The sequence below is a fragment of the Marmota flaviventris genome, chromosome 1 (genome assembly GCF_047511675.1).
Source record: "Marmota flaviventris isolate mMarFla1 chromosome 1, mMarFla1.hap1, whole genome shotgun sequence".
Taxonomy (NCBI): domain Eukaryota; kingdom Metazoa; phylum Chordata; class Mammalia; order Rodentia; family Sciuridae; genus Marmota; species Marmota flaviventris.
This window is the reverse complement of record NC_092498.1, coordinates 170,789,705-170,809,385: the sequence shown is the minus strand read 5'-3', so window position 1 is coordinate 170,809,385 and position 19,681 is coordinate 170,789,705. Positions and strand designations below refer to the sequence as shown.

Here is a 19,681-nt window from a genome sequence, read left to right as displayed (position 1 = left end):
GCAAGCATGCTGGCATTATCAGTGTACCATGTCTTGTCCCCTGGACCACCCCTGCTATGAGCTACGGTAGTAGTGGACAGTTTGGTACAAACGTCCACCCCAGGGACTTCTTTTTGGTGCAGTGGGAGCTCTCTCCCAGGGACAGGCACAGCTTGGAGATACTGGGAGTTAAGGCCCCAGAGGCAGCCCTTAACCTTTAAAGATTGGGAGTCACTGGCTATGTGCTCCCCCCTCCCACAATTCAGGCGGTCAGTTCTTTGAGGTGTTCTGTACGTGTCTTTAGAATCCTGATGGGATGGAACCCTGTCATTTGCAGTGGTGTCACTGCAGGTATTTCCTTGTCTCAGACCCTACTTTGGGGAATGTACTTCCTAAAGAGGCTACCAAACAACCAGGTGTATGCTATGGCTCTAAGGATTGTATTGCCAAAAAGACTCACAAATTGGAGACGTTAGCCAGTAGTGAGTTTTATTCATGATTTCAGGGATTCAAGAGGCAGAGAGAGATCCAGGCCTGCCACCCAAGCTCTCCAGTCCTTTCTGGCTCAGATTTAACAGATAAGTTCTCCAAGCAGTACCTGAGGGGAAGTACCACTTATCTAGAGAGAGCCATTTTGGCCATTTTATACCTTTTTAGCTTCAGTGATATTTTCCCAGGAACCATGCCCCTATAAGCCCAAGGATTCCAGTTTGTTAACCATGAGGAATTCTAAACAGATCAGAGTACACCATGCAAAAAGCATTCCATTAAGACTTTTTCCCCTGACAAATACCATTAGTATATTTGTCAGGAGGTCAGTTGGGTTTGCAAGGAATTTTGGCTGGTCACTTTTCTTCCTAGAATGCCCTGAAGTAAAGTAAATGATTATAGGCCCGTCACTCCTCCTTTCCTTCCTGTTAAGCACACAGCCTTTCAAAAGCACTGAGTCAGGTAACTCCCATCCTCTGGAATCGTCAGATAGACTTGGAATTAACTTAGCATTATCCCTGTGTCTTATCTTTATAGGTTTTAGTAGACTTCCTGGCCTTGCTACTTCCTTGCTATGAGAACTTGACCAAGTTTCTTAATGTCTGTAAGCCTCACACTACATTGATCAGAGGTGAATACTGAGTTCTACTTCAAAGAGTTGTTGGGAAGAATAAATGAGATAATTTTTGCAGGTTCTGGCATATGGTAGGGGTTTAGACTTTGGGGAATATACTTCCCTTCCCTTTCTAACTGTGTAATCATAGCTTTGCTATCTCCCCTACCCAGGTCTTCTGGGTTTCTGTTTTTCCATCAGAGCTTTTTGACGTACCTAAAGGAAGGCTTTGTCAATGGAAAGAAGATAATCAATTCCCACACAAACTGCAGTTGGGGGCTATGACCAGCCAAACACACAACAGGGCAGAGTCTCAGGCATCAGATACAGGAACAAAGATCATCCTTCTATGGATGTACATCACCCACCCTGAAAAGAAAGCATGGGGTTCAGAAAGTGGTCATAAGTAGAATTAACTAAATCTCAGTTTAATCTGGACTCTGCTGGGTATGTAAATTTGGGAAAATCACCTAACATTACCAACTAAGTTTTAGTTTCCTTATCTGTAAAATAGAGATGATAATAATGGTGCATATCTTGTAAGGTTTTTAGGAAGATTCAATGAGAATGCATATAAATGCTCAATGCAGTGTTGGCACACAGAAAATGTTCAATAGATAATATTTATTTGATAATAATATCTTTCCCTTGGGAAGTATATTTCAGGCACCAAAGTCTAAGTCGTCTTCTTGTTCTATGCTGAGTAAACAATAGATTTTTTTCCTTTAGGTAAATTACCACATTGCAGCAGACTATACTCAGTCTTACTAGCTTAGAGAGAGTCCTTTCAGCAGGCTTTCCATGGGATAATAGTTAGAAGTCACAAATTTAAGACCTATTGGAAGACTGGATCCAGAATGGAGCAGGAAGAAGTTCTAAAGAAGTCTTATGATATGTCTTAATAAATTTTAGAAAAAGAAACTTTACAAAATATATTCTTTGACCATGATGGAACTAAATGTAAAAATCAAGGGCTGGGGTTGTAATTCAGTGGTTGGACACTTGCCTAGCATGCACAAGACCCTGGGTTTGATCCCCAACACCACCAAAAAAATAACAGTATACTTTATTTAAAAAGGCCTTAATATTTTGAATTTAAATAGAATAATTTTAAGCAACCCAGGACTCAAAGAAGAGATCTTAAGAGATACTAGAAAATATCTCAAATTGAATGAAAATTAAAGTTCAATATAGAATGTGAGGAATGTACCTACCATAATATCTTTTTTTATCTTAATATATAGTTTTAGATGTCTATATGAGAAAAAGAAAGACATAGAATTAACAATATAAATTTTCATCCTAAGAAGCTAATGGGGAACAAAAAGTAAATTTAACCCAAGATAAGTAGAAGGAAAGGAATAATAAGTCCAGAATCAATAAAATGGAAAATAAAAAAGAGAAATTTGATACAGCCAAATGTTGTTTCTTTGTAAAGATAAACTTGATAAACCATAACAGGACTGATTAATAAATGAGAGAGAAGTCAGACATTATCAATGTGAAGGATAAGAGAGGGATACGACTACAGATCCAACTGATGTTAACAAGATAATAAATGGGATAAGATAAGCCACCTTATGGCAATAAACTCAACAATTCTAAATGAAGAACACAACTGAACCAAGAAAAATTAGAGATCTGAATACTACTGTTGTCTATTGAAGACATTACATAAGCAAAATCATCCCAGGGAGAAAACTTCAGATATAGCAAATTCTATTAAAATTTAAAGAATTAGCATCTTTTTAAATGAATACTTTCCAAAAACGCAAGAGAAGGAAACACTTCCCTACATTTTAAGAGGTTAATTTAGCCTTGCTATCAAAACCTAACATATCACATTTGAAAATCAACCAGATCATTCAATATTTAGATAAAATAAATTAAAAAGATATAGGATCAATCAATGCAAAAAATCATTTAATGAAATTCCATACCTGTTCATGATTAAAAAAATATATCAAAAAGTAGGAATAGAAAAGCACTCTCAATTTGATAAAGGAAACCTATGTCTTCCATTTGATAGGGACATAATGAACCCCTTCCCCCAAGAGCTGTCAGCTCTCCTCACTTCTAACAATATATGTTCAAGGTCCTAAAACATCAGTGTAGTGGTATAAGAAAAATATAAATATAATTGTGTAATGCAAAAAAAAGTACATGTATAAAGTCATGAATTGGTATGAACATACTTTATACAAAGATATGAAAATTGTACTCTATATGTGTAATAAGAATTGTAATACATTCTGCTGTCGTGTATTTAAAAAAAATCAATTTAAAAATAAATAAATAATAAATAAATCCCAAAGGCACATCCAATGACCCATCTCCTCCAGCCACACACTACGTACCTTCAGTTACCTCCCAGTTAATTCATCTCAGTGGATTCATGCATTGATTAGGTGAACATACTCATGACCCAGTCATTTCACCCCCTTGCATTATCTCACACATGAGCTTTTGGGGGACAGCTAATACCTAAACAATAACACCTGGTCTCAAATATTTCAGCATAGTAATAGAAAATGGACTAATGTGATATGATCAATTGATTTTCATGGCATTTCACTGAGGAAAAGAGAATCTTTAATAAAAGATTCTGGAAAAACTGGATAAACACACAGAAAGAGAATAACTCAACCCCCTAACTCATTTAACGAAATTCCATACCTCTTCATTATTTTTAGAAACCAATGTGGGATGTATCAAAGCTATATATAAAATTGAGGCTATAAGATGTAGAAGGAAACAGGAAAATATTTTTGCAACTTTGTGTTGGGCAAGATTTCTTTAAAGATACAGAAAGCACTAGTCTAAATAATGACAAACTGAAATTCATCAAATTAAACTTCAGCTAATCAAAAAGCAACCACATCGGTGAATCTATATGAGTCTTTGTATTATGCTTGATACTTTTCTCTATGGTGGAAATTATTTTCAAATAAAAAGTTTTTACTATGCTATTAAGAAAATAGGGAATAAAAGTCTGGGGGTATTTCTAAGTGGTAAAGAGCCTGCTTAGCATGCACAACACCCTGGTTTGGATTCTCAGCACCACAAAAAAAAAATCAATATACATATGTTTTGTGTGTACATATATGTATATGCTCAATGTCCTAAAATATCAGTGCAATAGAGCAAAAAATTAAACAAAAAGCATAAAGACTGAAAAGGAAGAAGTCTGTATTCTATGAGGACATGATTACTAATGTAGAAAATTCTCAGAAATATATGAAAGCTACTAGAACACATGGCTAAATTAATATACACATATATATACACACACATACATATATGCACACAAAACATATATATACATGTGTGTGTGTGTGTATGTAAGTCAAGAAAGCATTCACTATACATATATCTGACAAAGAACATGTCTCCAAAATGTATAAAAACTTTAACAATTATGAGAAAACAACACAATAAAAGTTGAGTAGAAGATTTAACAGATATTCCACAATTGGAGCTATATCAGTCAACATTACAATAATGCTTAATATCATTAGTCAAAAGAGAAATGCAAATAAAACCACAATTATATAAATTTCATACCAACTAACAATGGCTAAAATTTAAAATTCTAATAGCATCAAAAAGTGAGGGTGTGGAAACATTGTAACCACCCTGAAAAGCTGTTTCTATAAAATTATATAAATATTTTCCTCAAGAACTCAACATTTCCATTCCTAGTTATTTATCAAGAGAATGAAAATACATGTCCGTGACAAGATCTTGCCAGCATGTTTATACAGGTTTTATTCATTAGAAAGCAGAACTGAAATCACCTCAAATGTCCATCAGTAGGAAAATGGATAAGTTATTGGATATACATATAAGACTCAGCAATTTTTTAAAATATCACCATTGATACAGTGCTACAGCATGAATTTTTAAAATGTCATGCTAAATGAAAGAAGCAGACAAAGAAGAGTATATTCTACACCATTCCATTTGTAAGAAATTAATAATCAGATAACAGAGTGTTTGCCCATGGGTGAGGATCAACTAGAGGGGGCCAGAGGGAACTTTCTAGGCTAATGGGCATGTCTTATATTTTCACCAGAGTGGTAATTACATGAATGTATACAGTCATGCAAACAATGAAATACACTGATCATACACTCAAATCTGTGCATTTCAGTTACACAACTGTCATCCAGCAGCAACACAAGAGACCGTGACTATGTTTATTATATCCATTAATTGTGTAGTTTAGAATGTGGCCCTCTTACACACTCCTTTCCTTGGCATAAGGGCCCTGCAAGATTTGGCTCCTTCCTACCTCTCTACCTCATGTTCTTCCCTTCCTTACCTACCAGCTCAGACCTTGCTGGTGCGGCTTAAAGTAGATCATTTCTTGCTATCCTCTAGTTAGTCTCTTATTTCTTTCTTTCATCGAATTTAGGATAACTTTTAACTATTTTGTCTCTTTATACTTTTATCACCTGACTTTTCCAGTAGCATACAAGCTCCAGGAGGGTGGGACCTTGTCTTTGTCACCATTGTGTTGTTGATGTGTCTCTAGCACATTCCCTGGCTCAGCATTTGTTGAATGTGAGAAGGAATGAATGAATGTTCCTAAAGTTCCATGTGCCAATGAAGTGACAGTATACTGACACATTTCTCTGTTGGGAGTTTGATCTTCAGTAATTTTGATAAAAATCATACACTCTTATCCCTACAAGCAAAGGAAACCTTTAATAAAATCATGTCACAGGCGAGTCTTTGGTTTATGCGGTCCCTCTTTTCACTTCCTTTTCTTTCCTGAGTCTCAGGAGCCTTTCCCTCTCTTCCCTAATCAGAACTTCTTACAGGAGAGACCTAGGCACGTCCTGATGACAATGCTTTCCAAACGTATTTAATCCTATACCCCACTAGTAAAATATTCACACATACCTACCACATGGTACATTCATTTACCTTGAAAATACAAATCTATGTTGCTGAACTACTATGTAATGAAATGTGCCTAAAAATAACATTTTTTTAAAGGATGGGATGAAAGTTCTAATGTTTTCTTCCTGCACTTCAGTGGTTGGTGGTGTACCCCCTGTACCCACCATGTGCTCATGCCACATTCAAGATTGTGCCTTAGGATGAATGAGATCCTGCATTTACTTATGCATCTAAGTATAATACTACAGTAGTGTTAACACTGTGACATTCTAGCTCTGTGTTATGGTTTAGATATGAGGTGTCCCCCCAACAGCTCATGTGTGAGACAGTACAAGAATTTTCAGAGGTGAAATGATTAAGTTATGAGAGCCTTAACCCTAACCACTGATATGGATTAACTGGGCAGTAATGTAAGCAGGTAGGGGGTGGCTGCAGGAGGTAGGTCACTGGGGCGTGCCATTTGGGTTTATATTTTTTCCCTGGTGAGCAGAGATCTCTCTGCTTCTTGCTGCCATGTCCTGAACTGCTTTTCTCCTCCACACCCTCCCGCCTTGATGTTCAGCCCTCACCTTGGGGCCTGAGCAATGGAATCAGCCACACATGGACTGAGACCTCTGAAACCATGAACACCAAATAAACCCTTCCTCCTTTAAATTTGTTCTTGTCAGATGTTTTGGTCACAGTGGTGAAAAGGCTGATTAAAATATTCTGATTATGGACTTAAAGCTTTATGAGGTCTCAGTGTAGGAAGAACAGAATTTTTAGGTCTGGAGTATACCCTGGAATCATCTCACTTAATTTTTGCTGCATTTATTCCTGACATTGTTTAATGACATTTTTCCCACAACAGGGTATGTAGACTGCTTTAGAGGGAGGCAAAAGATGAAATCAGAAAATTGGAAGGAAGAGACGTGAAAGAGCTATAGAAAAGGCTATGTTGATTTTTAAAAATAGTTAATTCTATACTAAATATTGACAATAGTGTATTTCAGTGAAACATCTCTTTGGAGGATGGCTAATTTTTAGAAAATTAGCAGTGTAATACACGTAGACCAAATTGCCAAACACAGGGAAAAAATCATTTATTCTCAGATGAAAGGACAGTTTTCAAGAAAGCATCAATTCTACAATATAGCAGCCTGAGACAGGCTTGGAGATTTTCAGCCCGCTGTGTTACCTCTGAGACCTAAAGGAAGCAGAACATAAAAATGAGCCTCTATCAATTTGAAGCAAACCTAATCTTTGTGATCATGGCTGTGGTCTAAATCTATTAAAGATGTTCAAATTCAGTGTCCTTGGTATCACTGCAGGTTGACCTGAAGAGTGAGCAATAAGCTTGTGTATTATAATTCTAGTTGGAAGATATGTGCTTAGGAAGTGAAACCGACATTCGGTGTTTTGTGTGTATCTCTAAGCAGACCAAGAGCCTATATAAAATGACAGGTGCATTTTTAGGGAAAGAAACCCATAATGTTTTCCTATTTAGTAGGTGACAGTATGTCCCAAGATAACACAAGCTTAAGGGGCTGGAACAAGCATGGTTATTAAAGGCTAGCAGTTTCTCAGTTCATACAAATTGAATTTTTTTCATAGGCTGGAGGACAGTGGAAATCTAGTTGCAGAGTACTGAAATAAATTAGCATATTAAGTGGATTTATATATTCAGGCTTCTGAGCACTTTGAATCTAAGGAAGAAATTTTATTACTTCTTAAAAGAAAACGGCAATTCTAAAATTCTGTGTTCGAACTCCCTGTTGGAAAGGGTCTATATGATAAATTATATCATTTTAATGATGATCCAAAGAAGTGGTTATTAAATTGATGGGAGTCTTTGTCTCTTCTGTCTTGTCTCTTCTTTTAGAATTACTGATTTAGGGAACATCAAAAGAAGATTGTATTTATCAACGGTCCATAAGGAACTATCCTCAACCCCTCTTCATGCAAAAATCCCACTCTTTATGATCAAGCGCAAAATTGTAAGTATCACACAAATGTTGCCTAAAATATTAAATTTATAGAGTAAATACCAATCATGGGCCTACTGTGATGTCCTAATATGAGGACATTTGTTCAGTACCATCGTGTACAAAAAAATGAAAATTCATGCCCTTCCTTCCTCTCCCTTGAAATCTACTAGGTGAAAGAATGTTGTTTAAACACTATGTCACCAACCTGTGATAGAAAGTACAGGGGAGAGAAAAGGTGCTATTGGAACTGTGGAAAGAATTGTAAAAGAGAAAGAAATCTGTCTGGCTACCAGAAGAGGAAAGGCTGTATGAAGGAGAGAGCACTTAGTATGCCCTTGGAAGGACTGGAAGATCTCAACAGGGACAGATGGAGAGCCAGGCATTCCAAGAGAAGGAATAGCATAGGCAAAAACGTAGGCTGCATAGTGGTCCATCTCTAGGGGACTATGGTTTGTCTTTGGGGGACAGTGGTCCATCTTTGGAGGAGAATGGTCCATCTATGAGGAATAGTGGTCCATCTTCTATGGGAGAGTTGTCCATCTTTGGAGGACAGTGGTCCTTCTTTGGAGGACAGCAGTCCATCTTTGGAGGACAGTGGTCCATCTTTGGAGGATAGCAGTCCATCTTTGGAGAACACAGAACTAGTAATTGTTACCAGCCTTAAAAATAACCTAAGAAATATCAGTCCTGCTACAGCCTAATAGATTTCAGGAGATTGCAGGTCTGTTGTGTAACTTCTGAAGGGCTTGATCTGACTGAGCAGTATTTCTCAAATTTAAGTCATTTTGCTACTACTCTCTGTACCATGTTTATGTATTACCTGTTTGAGGATATGCCTGATGCTTTCTTTTAAGTTGACTCACTTTCCTTTGGCTGAAATTTATTTTAAAAGAAAACTTTGTATCGCTCTGAGGAATGGAAAATCAGTACAGTTTGCAAAAAAATAAAATAAAATAAAATCTAAAATAAACACGCAAAAACCAACATAGTATTTTAATATCTAGCTAAATAGGGTTTCTTATTAAAGGCCCTATTCTGAGGATTGTTCTTTGTTTAAAATAAAGTTTATTAAGGATTAGATACATGTAAAATATTTATTTCTGGCATAGTTAGGGACTGAAAGAATATTGATAAGAGGGAAATTTTTATTCTGTGATTATTTAATGTCATTTAATGCCACTCCCATATAATATCTAAAATCATCTCCCAGATGGTACATGTTCTACTCTTTGGGAACCACTATGATAGAGAAAAGAAGCCCATTAAAGCTTTTGGAGTAGGAAAGGAATACAGTCAGTTCTGGCTTTGGGAAGATTAATATTTGCAATGATTTGGAAGGGTAGGAAAGCAAAGTTGAGGAGACCATTTGCTACATTACAGATTAAAGTTAGTGAAGACTAGGTGGTAGCAGCAAGGAATGGTATGAACCAACATCAGAAATGTATGTAGCTGAATGAGCTACGACCCACGTCAACAGAATTCCCACATATGCTTATATGTGGTATATGCTGTGAGAGCAAGAACAGAGAATCTGGGTTCTGAACCCTACTACAGCACAGAATCTAGGCTCTGACAATTCTTCTACATTTTTATTAAATATGTAATGTAAATAATATATAAAGGTTAAGAACTTAGAATCTGAGTTCTGACACTCCTGTACAAATTTCTATGTTCATTTTCCTCATCTATAAGATGCAGCTAATATGAAGTGTATACACCCACCATTAAGGCTGTTGTGGGGATTTACATGAGTTAATAAATCTAAGGTTCTTAGAATAATGCTGGTATAGTAAGCCCTTGGCAAGGATTATAGATCCCATTTACTCTTTAAATGCTATTTCTTCCAGGAAGCCCTCTGTGATTTCACCCTCTTGGATCAGATGTTTTGGGGACATCTCGCCATTCACAATTTCATAACCTTCCTAATACTTCTCCACTGTGCACTTTAATTGAGTATCTCCTTGTCTCCCCCATTATACTATAAGCATGTCTTAGTGGGCTTCTATCCCTAGGCCCTATCAGTACGTAACACATAGAAAGTGCTCAATAAATGTTTGTTGAACAAACAAGTAAGTCTTGATGTGCTTTATAGAAGTTAAAAATAATGAGGTTTTCCTGGCCAAAGTTCTAAATATGCTCCTCATATTTGATTCCACAAATGTTCAGGAGTGTTCAAACACATATTAAGAAATCCTTGCCCTCATTTCTGTTTCCTCCCAATCAGACAGGTGTCTTTCTGTCCTTTGGCAACTAGTGGATATTTTTGTTGGTAAACCTCAAAACAGCATTCTAAAAGCACATCAGCTTTAGAAAACAGGAGATTTCACAATAAAGTTCCTGCTTTCTAACCTCTTTTGAAAAAAAACACACATCTGTACCCACTGAGCCTGCCTTTTTGCACAACAGTCAGCTTGAGCCAAGTGGCAACCGCACCCTCTCTGGAGAGCTGGGCGTGGTCCAATGAACTTCAGTCCTCTCTACTCTCAAAGTGCGCAGGTGCGTGCAGACCCTTTTGCTTCACTCATTCAAGTCCTCTGCCTGGGCCCTCCAGGTGTTCTGCTTGCCACACCCGATTTAGAACTTAATTGCCAAGTGGTCCATTCTTCCTTGGTTCTTTGGACTAAAGCCTTTACGTAGCCAGAGGCAAAAATTAAAGTTAATATTTTTATAGCTAAACCAACATGAATATTTACATATAGGCCACTTTCTGTTCAATGACCTTTAAATGTTAATCTTTCCGATTTATTTTTCATGCTATTCTAAATTTTGAGGAGTCACTTTAATATTTAAATTATAGCAATCAATATGTTTGAGTTTTCAATGGCAATAACAATTAAAAAATTAATAACCATCAGATTAAACAATGGAAGTACCCACTTATTCGGAACTCACTGGAATCAATTTTACTTCTTAAATATAATTTCAGTTAGTTGGTGATGGTGTCAGATGAACATCAACATCTTGCTGTTAAAGTAGGTATAAATGTATAATAAATTAAATTCCATTTGAATAGGAAGTTCAATTATGTCATTCAGAATAAATCACTCATTGGAGACATAAATATGATAAATAATGCCTAAATCGTTGTCATTTAAATGGGTACAACTCCTGAAGAGTTGTACCTTCTTGAACCACATCTTGATGGTATTTTTATAGAGGTCTGGTATTACATTGTTAAAACTTCTACTCAAAAGTTCCCATTCTCCTCAAAGAATGTTTCTCATAGAGCCAGTGATTTGGAAACTTGGGGTTTTCAACAATATTTAATTTCTTCAGTAGCATGAGAAGGAAATGGAGGTGGCAGATTCATGCAGGCACAAGGTGGTTTAGAGATACACAAAAGATACAATTAGAGAATGTCTCAATAAAATCTCTAACCGAGAATCCACTATAATGTTTATGGTACTTATTTAAGAGTTTGTAAATATTTCACCTCATCTGTTAACAAGTATCCGTTTTTCTCTCCCTATTCATCTGTCAGTCTGTGGGGAAGATATGTGGGGAAGGAATTGCTGTTCCATGCCTTCCTCTGCTGGAGGAGACACAATTAATTCAGAAGGAAATACAACTAATTCAAAGAAAGTTTGTTTGGAAAACAGATGATTACCAGATTAGGGGTTACCCCATTTTCAAATCAAATGAACAGGGAGCATACTGTTGGGGTTTTGAAGTGAGGCCACTGGACCTAGACTGCAGACATTCTGAAGCTAGTTCAGAAGTTTCCTGGCTGAAGATCCTTGGGCGAGTCAGTTAATCTCTCTGTGCTCCAGTTTCCTCATCAGACACTGACAGTGGTACAACTCACTTAAAAGAGCAGTTGTTTGGATTAAATGAGCTATAACTTAGAATAATATGGAGCTCACAGTAAGTGCTCAATTGATACTAGGCAATGTTGTTACTGCTTCACTATTGTCTCTCATTGTGAACCCATGTTTATTAACTTGTGAATATGGTGTCATAAAAAGCCTCTCAACTTAGAGGTACTTCAATTCATGAGTATTTATCAAGTCCTTACTGTGGACCAAGGCCTATGTCAGATGACATGAATCCCAAAGTGAATGACACATGACCTTTTTCCTTAAGTAGATTATAAAACTGCAGAAAAAACAAATATGTAAACAATTACTGACAATGGGCTGTGCCAAATACCAGTGCTACTGAAGGAAAATATCAGACCTGTCTAGCCAAGTCAGAGATGGTGACAAATAAATTAATTGCCTCTTGGAACAACATTTAAAACTCTTCTAAAAAAGACAATAAAATTGAGCAGCTTAGCAGCATACAATAGCAATTGCAATGTCCAGCATACAATAAAAAAAAAAAGTTACTAGCATGCAAAGTGGAAAACATGAGCCCCTGACCAGGAGAGAGGAAAAAAAAAAATCAATGAATAGAAACAAACTTAGGCATGACAAAGATGACAGATGCAGAAGCAGAGGCTTTAAAACAATTATTGCAAATATCTTCAAAGATTTAAAGGAAAATATGAACATAATGTCAGAACAAATATAAACTTACAATAGAGAAATGGAAACTAGGAGAAGAAATCTGCATTCTTGAACTAAAAAATACATACAATATCTGAAATGAAAGATTGACTAGATGTTTTTAACACTAGTTTAAACAGTGGAGAATATCAATGAAATTGAAGTCAGCAACATAGAAACTACCCATATTAAACATATGGTGAAGTGTGGGGGGCTCAAAAGAAATGAGCAACGTCTAAGTGAGCTGTGAACAAGGTCAGGCACTCTACTGAGATTGTAAGTGTAGTACCAGAAGGCAAGCAAAGAAATGCTGGGAGAAGAAAATTCATAAAAGTAATTCTTGAACCTTTTGAAACTTGAAAAATATAGAAATCAAATGAGTTCAGCAAACTGAAAACTGAGGAACAGGCAGATTTTAAAAAAAGAACATGTTATGTCATAACCAAATTTCTGAAAATCAGTGATAAAGAGAAAATGTTAAAAGCAGCCAGATGAAAAAGGTTCATATGATGTCAGAACAATGATAAGAATACTACCATGTTCCCAGCTTCCCATTAGAAAGGATGCAAGAGACAGTGAGATGGTACAAGGTTGCGGGTGGGGGAGCAGGGAAGGACTTATCAATCTAGAATTTTTTATCCATATTCATCAGAAACTGTGGCAAAATAAAGAGCTTCGGGGACCAAATAGATGGAAGAATTCATTGCTAGAAAATTGACACTACAAAAAATATTAAAGGAAGTTCTTAAGACTGGAAAAATATATACCAGGTGGAAATGTAGATCTAAATTAGAGAATGAAAAGTGCTAATAAAGATAAATATGTAGGTAAATCTAACTCTTTTTCATGTATTTTGAAAGTATTATGTACAACAAAAACAATGTTTGAATTGTAAAGTTTATAAGTGTCAAAATACGTGACAATAACACTAAAAAATGATGAAAAGGTAGCATACCTCATGAGCTTATCCATGAGATATTGGAATATTAGACAAAGTTAGATTACAAAGATAAATATTGCAAACTCTACTGCCACTATTGGCAAAATGATAGAGAAGTATAACTAAGGAGCCCATTAAGATTAATGGAACACTAAAACTACTTTTAATCCAAAAATATTGGAGGAATAGAAAACGGAACAAAGAGCAGATGGGACAAATTGAAAAAAAAGAGCAAGATGTCAATCTTAAATATGTCAAAATAATTAAATTAAGCACAAAGGGACTAAATCCTCCAATTAAAAGGCAGAGATTGTTAGATTGAATACCAATCTAACAAGCAAGATACAATAGCATGTTTCTAAGAAGTGCATATTAAATCTAAAAACAAATAAGTCATAAATTAAAAATGGAAAAAGATATGCCATGCAAATATTAGTCATAAAAGCTAGGGTGCCTATATTCATAACAGACAAAAAAAAAGACTATAAGACAATGGGATAGTGTGTAAAGAGAGCTATTTCACAATGATAAGGACTAAATCAAGAAGATCTGACAACCTTAAATGTGGACATTCCTAATAACAGAGCTTTAAAATGCATGAGGCAAAAACTAAAAGAATTAATGGGAGAAAAATAAATGCACAGTGGAGCTGGAAATTTCAAGACTCCTCCCTCGGAAATAACATGAATAACTCCGATAATAACTAAGGATATACACTTGAAAAGCACTATCAATCAGCTTGATCTATTTGACATTTGTTGAACATTTCATCTAACAACTGCAGAATTTGCATTATTTTCAAGTGCATGTTCACCAAGAATTACAATATGTGAAGCTATGTCAATCTCAACAAATTTTAGAAGATTGAAAACATACAAAGTATGTTCTGTAACTATGAAAAAATTACCAATAATAGCAAAAAGAACTGGAAAATTCCCAAGTACTTGGAAATAAAGCAACATACTTCTTATAAGCTGGTTTTCTCTTGAAAAATTAAGTCTATCATGAAAATTTAAAGACAGGAATAAGGTCCTTAAAACCCCATTCTTTATATACCATTGTAGGGGCCCAACAACAGGAAGTAGTTCTAGAATTCTGTAAGAGATGTACTTTAGGGTTTCCAGGTTGTAAAACTGTGGTTTCTTGTTTGTTGTTTCCTTTTTAAAGACACTGCTGGCTGGAGCTAGTAGTAACTCAGGTGTTTTATACACCGGCAAAACGAATCCAATTATCTTGAGACCTTTCTATAGTAAAGGGAGAAAAAATAGGAGGAATCAAATAGAATATCAAAAACTATGGGGAGTCAAAAAGTGCTGGGACAGGTGACACGGTGGCTCACGCCTGTAATCCCAGCAGGTTGGGAGGCTGAGGCAGGATCAAGAGTTCAAAGCCAGCTTCAGCAACTTAGTGAGGCCCTAAACAACTCAGCAAGACCCTGTATCTAAATAAAATACAAAAAAGGGCTAAGGATGTGGCTCAGTGGGTAAGCACCCCTGTGTTCAATCCCTGGTACCTGCCCCCACCCCAAAAAAGAAAAAAACGTGCTGAGACAACCAATAAATTTTTTATTGTGTGCATTTGAATTTGTGTGTGTGTGTGTGTGTGTGTTGTGTGTGTGTGTGATTTCATAGAATCTGCAGTCCTTTCAACAGGGTAATAAATCCACACTGCCAAGACATTAATCAGTAAAAACTAGAAATTCACATTTTGAATCATTCTGTCACCCTTTGCCAGTCAACTCCTTCATGCAAAATTTCTTGCTGGAAATAAATAGCATAAACTCAATTATTAATCATCAACAAGCTAAACAGAACTGTCTTTTCTTTATCAGATTTCTATTTTTCTGGTGTATACTTCTTAAGAACCTGTAATTATGAACATTTTAGGTTGAGAGTTCTTCCCTGCCGGACTAGAGTCTCACATGGGTGTAAAGTGATTAGAGATCAAGAACGATGTCAAAGAAAAGGATTGTAAGAGTGGATGATATCACCAAGAATAATTAAAATAATATTTTATAAAGATCAACTACATAATTCAGATAATCCACGTGTTGGTAGTAGAGAGTCTAGACTCCTTTCCAAAACTTCGGAAAATATATCACAGCATTTATATGAGAAAGGAAGTATTTATTGAAGCTTATGAAAATTGGAACCTTTATAAATATCAACTAAGCCAAAAAAATAATTTCCATTTTCTTTAAGCCAAGAGGGATTTGTGAAAGTTGTCCCCATCTTTTTCAGGAACCATCTATCTATACATCCAGGAAATGGATTCATTAAGTAAAGATGTCAGTTCCCAGACTTTCATTTGTGGAGTGACTATAAAGAGTGAAAATTAAATATTGGAGCGTAGGCATGAATGGATTTTCATTTCTTCCTATAGTCATCCATACACACACATATGCACAGTTATTCTTTGGGTACTTTTCCCGAAGCCTGAGTCCTGGCAGAGAGAATAAAAGCAGCATGAACATGATGAATAAGAAAGTGTGTCATGGGTAAGGGCCTGGTTTCTGGGGACTCCGCTGGTGGAGGAGGTAGGCACTGATTCCCCAGCAGAGCTGATGGCAAAGCCAGCTGGAGGGTTCAGATAAGCGGGGAGGGCACGGGCAGGGCCCTGAGATGAAACTCCCAGCCTGTCTGCACGCCTCCCGGGCCTACAAACCTTACTCATTGTTCAAATCCAAACTTAGGGGTCACCTTCAAGCCTTTCTAGGATGTAGGGAGACTTAGAATCAAAGAAAATAAAGCAGATAATAAAAATGGCAATTATTAACTCTAAAAAATTTTTTAATTGTATGACAAAAGGGGAAGTATTTATGGAGCAGCACTTGCCTCAATGGTAGATGACACTGACATTCACAATAAGGAAAACATGGAACATAGATTTTAAGAAAAAAGAGCAAATGAGAGATGATTATCCAGGGAGAATAAAGTGGGGGAAGTCAGGTGCATGTGAATGAGCTCAAAGATTTATCTACCATCCAGGAAGGCAGTAGCTGGTGTCTGAAAGTACTGAATGAAGAGCTATTATTTTTAAATACAGAAAGAAAAAACAATTATCTGAGATGACAGCATGATTAGATGAGAGGAAGCATGACAAGGCAATGTAATGTATTTTGTTCAAAACTTTTGATACTGTTTGGCTTGCATTTGCATATAAAACTGTGTTGAATTTTTTTAAAAGATTGTTTAAAAGTAGGCTTTCCAGACCTCCCCACCTGCCCATCATGGGCCTCCTCTGTAATGTGCCACATGCATGCCTCCCCTCTGGACCAGAAGGATCGTCTTATTCAGATGCACTTGCTCTGAAGATTCAAGGTTTTCTTCCTGATCCTCCAGTTGGTCCAGAACCTGGCCTCCCTGGCCAATCCCACCACAAACCTTCCCAATACCCACTGCGCTTGTCATCCTGCTAACCATGACAACACAGTCCCACCTCCTACCTTTGCTTATGTCAGACTCCTGGACCCCCAAAAAACCAGAGCCTCCTCATGGCCTGGAATATAAGTTTAACTGTTGAAACATGTAAAAAACAAAATCTCCATACGCTTTCTCAATATCTTACCACATTCTCTTCCTTTTCTGCTGTGGAAACACTCTCAGGCTCGCCTCCATATTAAAGTCGACATTCCTTGATAGAAAGCTTTGCCTTTTAAAAAATTATGTGATGAAACTTTTGTAAATTGTGCTCCTAAACAAATAATAAAAGGGCCCAATATATAGAACCCAAGAAGTAGGTATGATTTTAATTTCAAAAATAATTTTTCCTACCTTTGTCCTGTAATCTTAAATAGGTCTTAATTACTCACTAAATGATTATTTTTTCCCCTCTTTCTTTAACTCAGTCAGACCATTTAGAGGATTCATTTGATGAAGTACTGAGGAATCTAATTGTTTAATGGGCAGAAATTAGTGCCTGCAAGAGTACTTTAAAACTGGCAAATGCCAGGCATAATTACAAATTCTTTAGAAGAATCTATTTCTGTACAATAGGTTAATTGGTTATAAGTAGACAACACTGGCTACTGCTTAAACCCAGCTTCCAATTTCATCCATACCTTTTTTTTTCCATCAAATATAAGTGGCTAATTGTGATCAAATTAGGCCCCTTAAAGGAACAATTGGCTACTTATGCCTGATTTTCAAGATTTAAGTGATCCGACACACCTGCAATTAGCTTCCCTCCAGCACAGTGCATACAGACAAGAGTCTTGTCTCATGATGGGAACTCTGGAGTCACATGGCCAATGTATAGTTTGGATTATGTGGTGCTGAGGATCGAACCCAGTGCCTCACACGTGCCAGGCAAGCGCTCTACCGCTGAGCCACAACCCCAGCCCTCAAAGCAATTTTTAAGAAAATTTTAAGCCAAGACAGCGATAGGGTGAAATTGGTTTGGGGCTGGCTGGCCCACATAACTGCCTCAACCCTCTGGTCTCTCTGCACATGGTGGCTCATTCATTTAGGTGATTCTGGAAGGTACTTAACTCTCCTTTGCTTCTCTCCATCTTAGTGGTGCAATCTGTGCATTGACTTGGTAGCCTTCACCAGTGAAATATTCAAGGGAGCAGTTTTCCAGTCGTTGGATGGAATTATTGTCTCAGCAAACTGTAAGCTACGAAAAATCTTCACCTTAAAATCAAAGCCTCAAGACACTGCTGATAAAGATGGTATGTTTTGCTATCACGACTTTAAAATTCTCTGTTGTATTTTTTACATTATGCATGCCTTTGGAATAGTATGGGTGTGTGGTAGCCATTTGATTTTATGTCTGCTAAAGTAAATTTGCTCAAAATCATGTTGATTTCTTTATTCTGGATCAAATGTTTATTTTTACTATAGCTGAATATCACAAAAAAATCTTTATTTTTGTAGCTCATTTCTCCTTTGTTTATGGTGACTTTGTCATCTGAGTTAGGATTCTTGGTTGGAAACAACAGAATCCTTTTAAGGTGATTGAAACAGAAAAGGGATTTATTTAAGGAAATAGCGAATTTATAGACTTTCAGGGATATCTAGAGTCAGGCTTAGTATCTAGAGCCAAGAACAAATTCAAGTCCTATCACAATACTGCTTCAGGGACACCCCTCCCCCATAGCTACTGCAACAATGCAGACTCCATGAGACTCAATATAACACGGGGCTCTGGGTTCCAGAATTTCTCTTACAGCAGCTCCTGATAGTAAGTGCCTACTTCTCTGCCACCCTCTCCAGAAGTTGATTTCTTCTCAGTGAACAAAGTCTGACCTGGCTGTGTCTGATTTGTGGAGCCTCAGTAAGCAGCCAAGGAGGCCAGTAAATCTCATGTCTGATTCCTGACTTTGGAGGCAGGATTCACTGTGTGGGAAAATCACCACAAAAGGAGGGGTATGCAAAAGATAGCAGGCCTCCAGAAAGTTCTGCAGTTGTCTGTACTATGTTTTTACTCTGTGTACATTTCATGAAGTCATTTGGCAGCAACCATATTAACTTCTAGTGATCACGTTAAAATAGACAGTTGAGCTCCTCTTAAAATTAGTCCTAGAGAGACTAGAAATATATATAAATTATCCATAATTGATTAATAAATATATTCTGCAAGTGACTCAGCCACCTAGAATTCATAAGTTGAATATCACCCTGCGAAATGGTTTTAAACAACCAAAAGTATTGAAAAAAAACTGATACTTCCTTTTGTTTTTTTCATCTGGGATTATTTATCTAATATCAAATCTCTAGAAGCACAAGAAGCAGGGCTGCTCATAAGATGTCATAGGAGATTATTTTAGACATTTATCTCTATAGAGTTTAGACTTGTGCTCCATCTGCATGAGTGTAGGTGTACAGTACAGGAAACCCTTATGTGGCTCACTCTGTGCATCAGGACACTGTGCCTATAAATTCTTGTGATAGTAAAACACAGCTCCCCAAAGAGATCAGGAGCCATCAAGTGCAGCTGCTTGTCTTATATGCCATAAAGTGCAGCTGCTTGTCTTATATGGGGAAGTGAAAGATATTACTTTTAAAAATGGAGCCCAGCTAATAAGAAGCCTCAAAATGTACAGAAAGAAATGTGTACTATTTACATCAGATCATGGGAGATGGTTCATAACCTGACTGATAAAAATGTAAAGAAAAAAGCAGATCAAACATGTCAAGTTAAATGCATGTTTTAATCTCTAATCCTTCCTCAAGCACCACTAAAATCACAGGAATAATTTTTTTTTAAAAAAGGCATAAGTACCTAAGATAAAGAGGATGGGAAAAGAGACAAAAACTGATGAAAGATGTTGCAAGTTTCATAAGCTCAAGAAGTG

General features: G+C 36.7%; 1 protein-coding gene across 3 annotated transcripts in view; it reads left to right on the top strand.

The window, feature by feature from the left end:
• Positions 1–19,681, top strand: part of Cfap20dc (CFAP20 domain containing) — a 224,492-nt gene that overhangs the window by 83,147 nt on the left and 121,664 nt on the right. For all 3 annotated transcript variants that reach the window (XM_071609232.1, XM_071609235.1, XM_071609231.1), the window contains 2 exons: positions 7,851–7,965; positions 17,899–18,055. In XM_071609232.1, the coding sequence (XP_071465333.1) occupies positions 7,851–7,965; positions 17,899–18,055 (272 nt within the window). The remainder of the gene's footprint in view (positions 1–7,850; positions 7,966–17,898; positions 18,056–19,681) is intronic.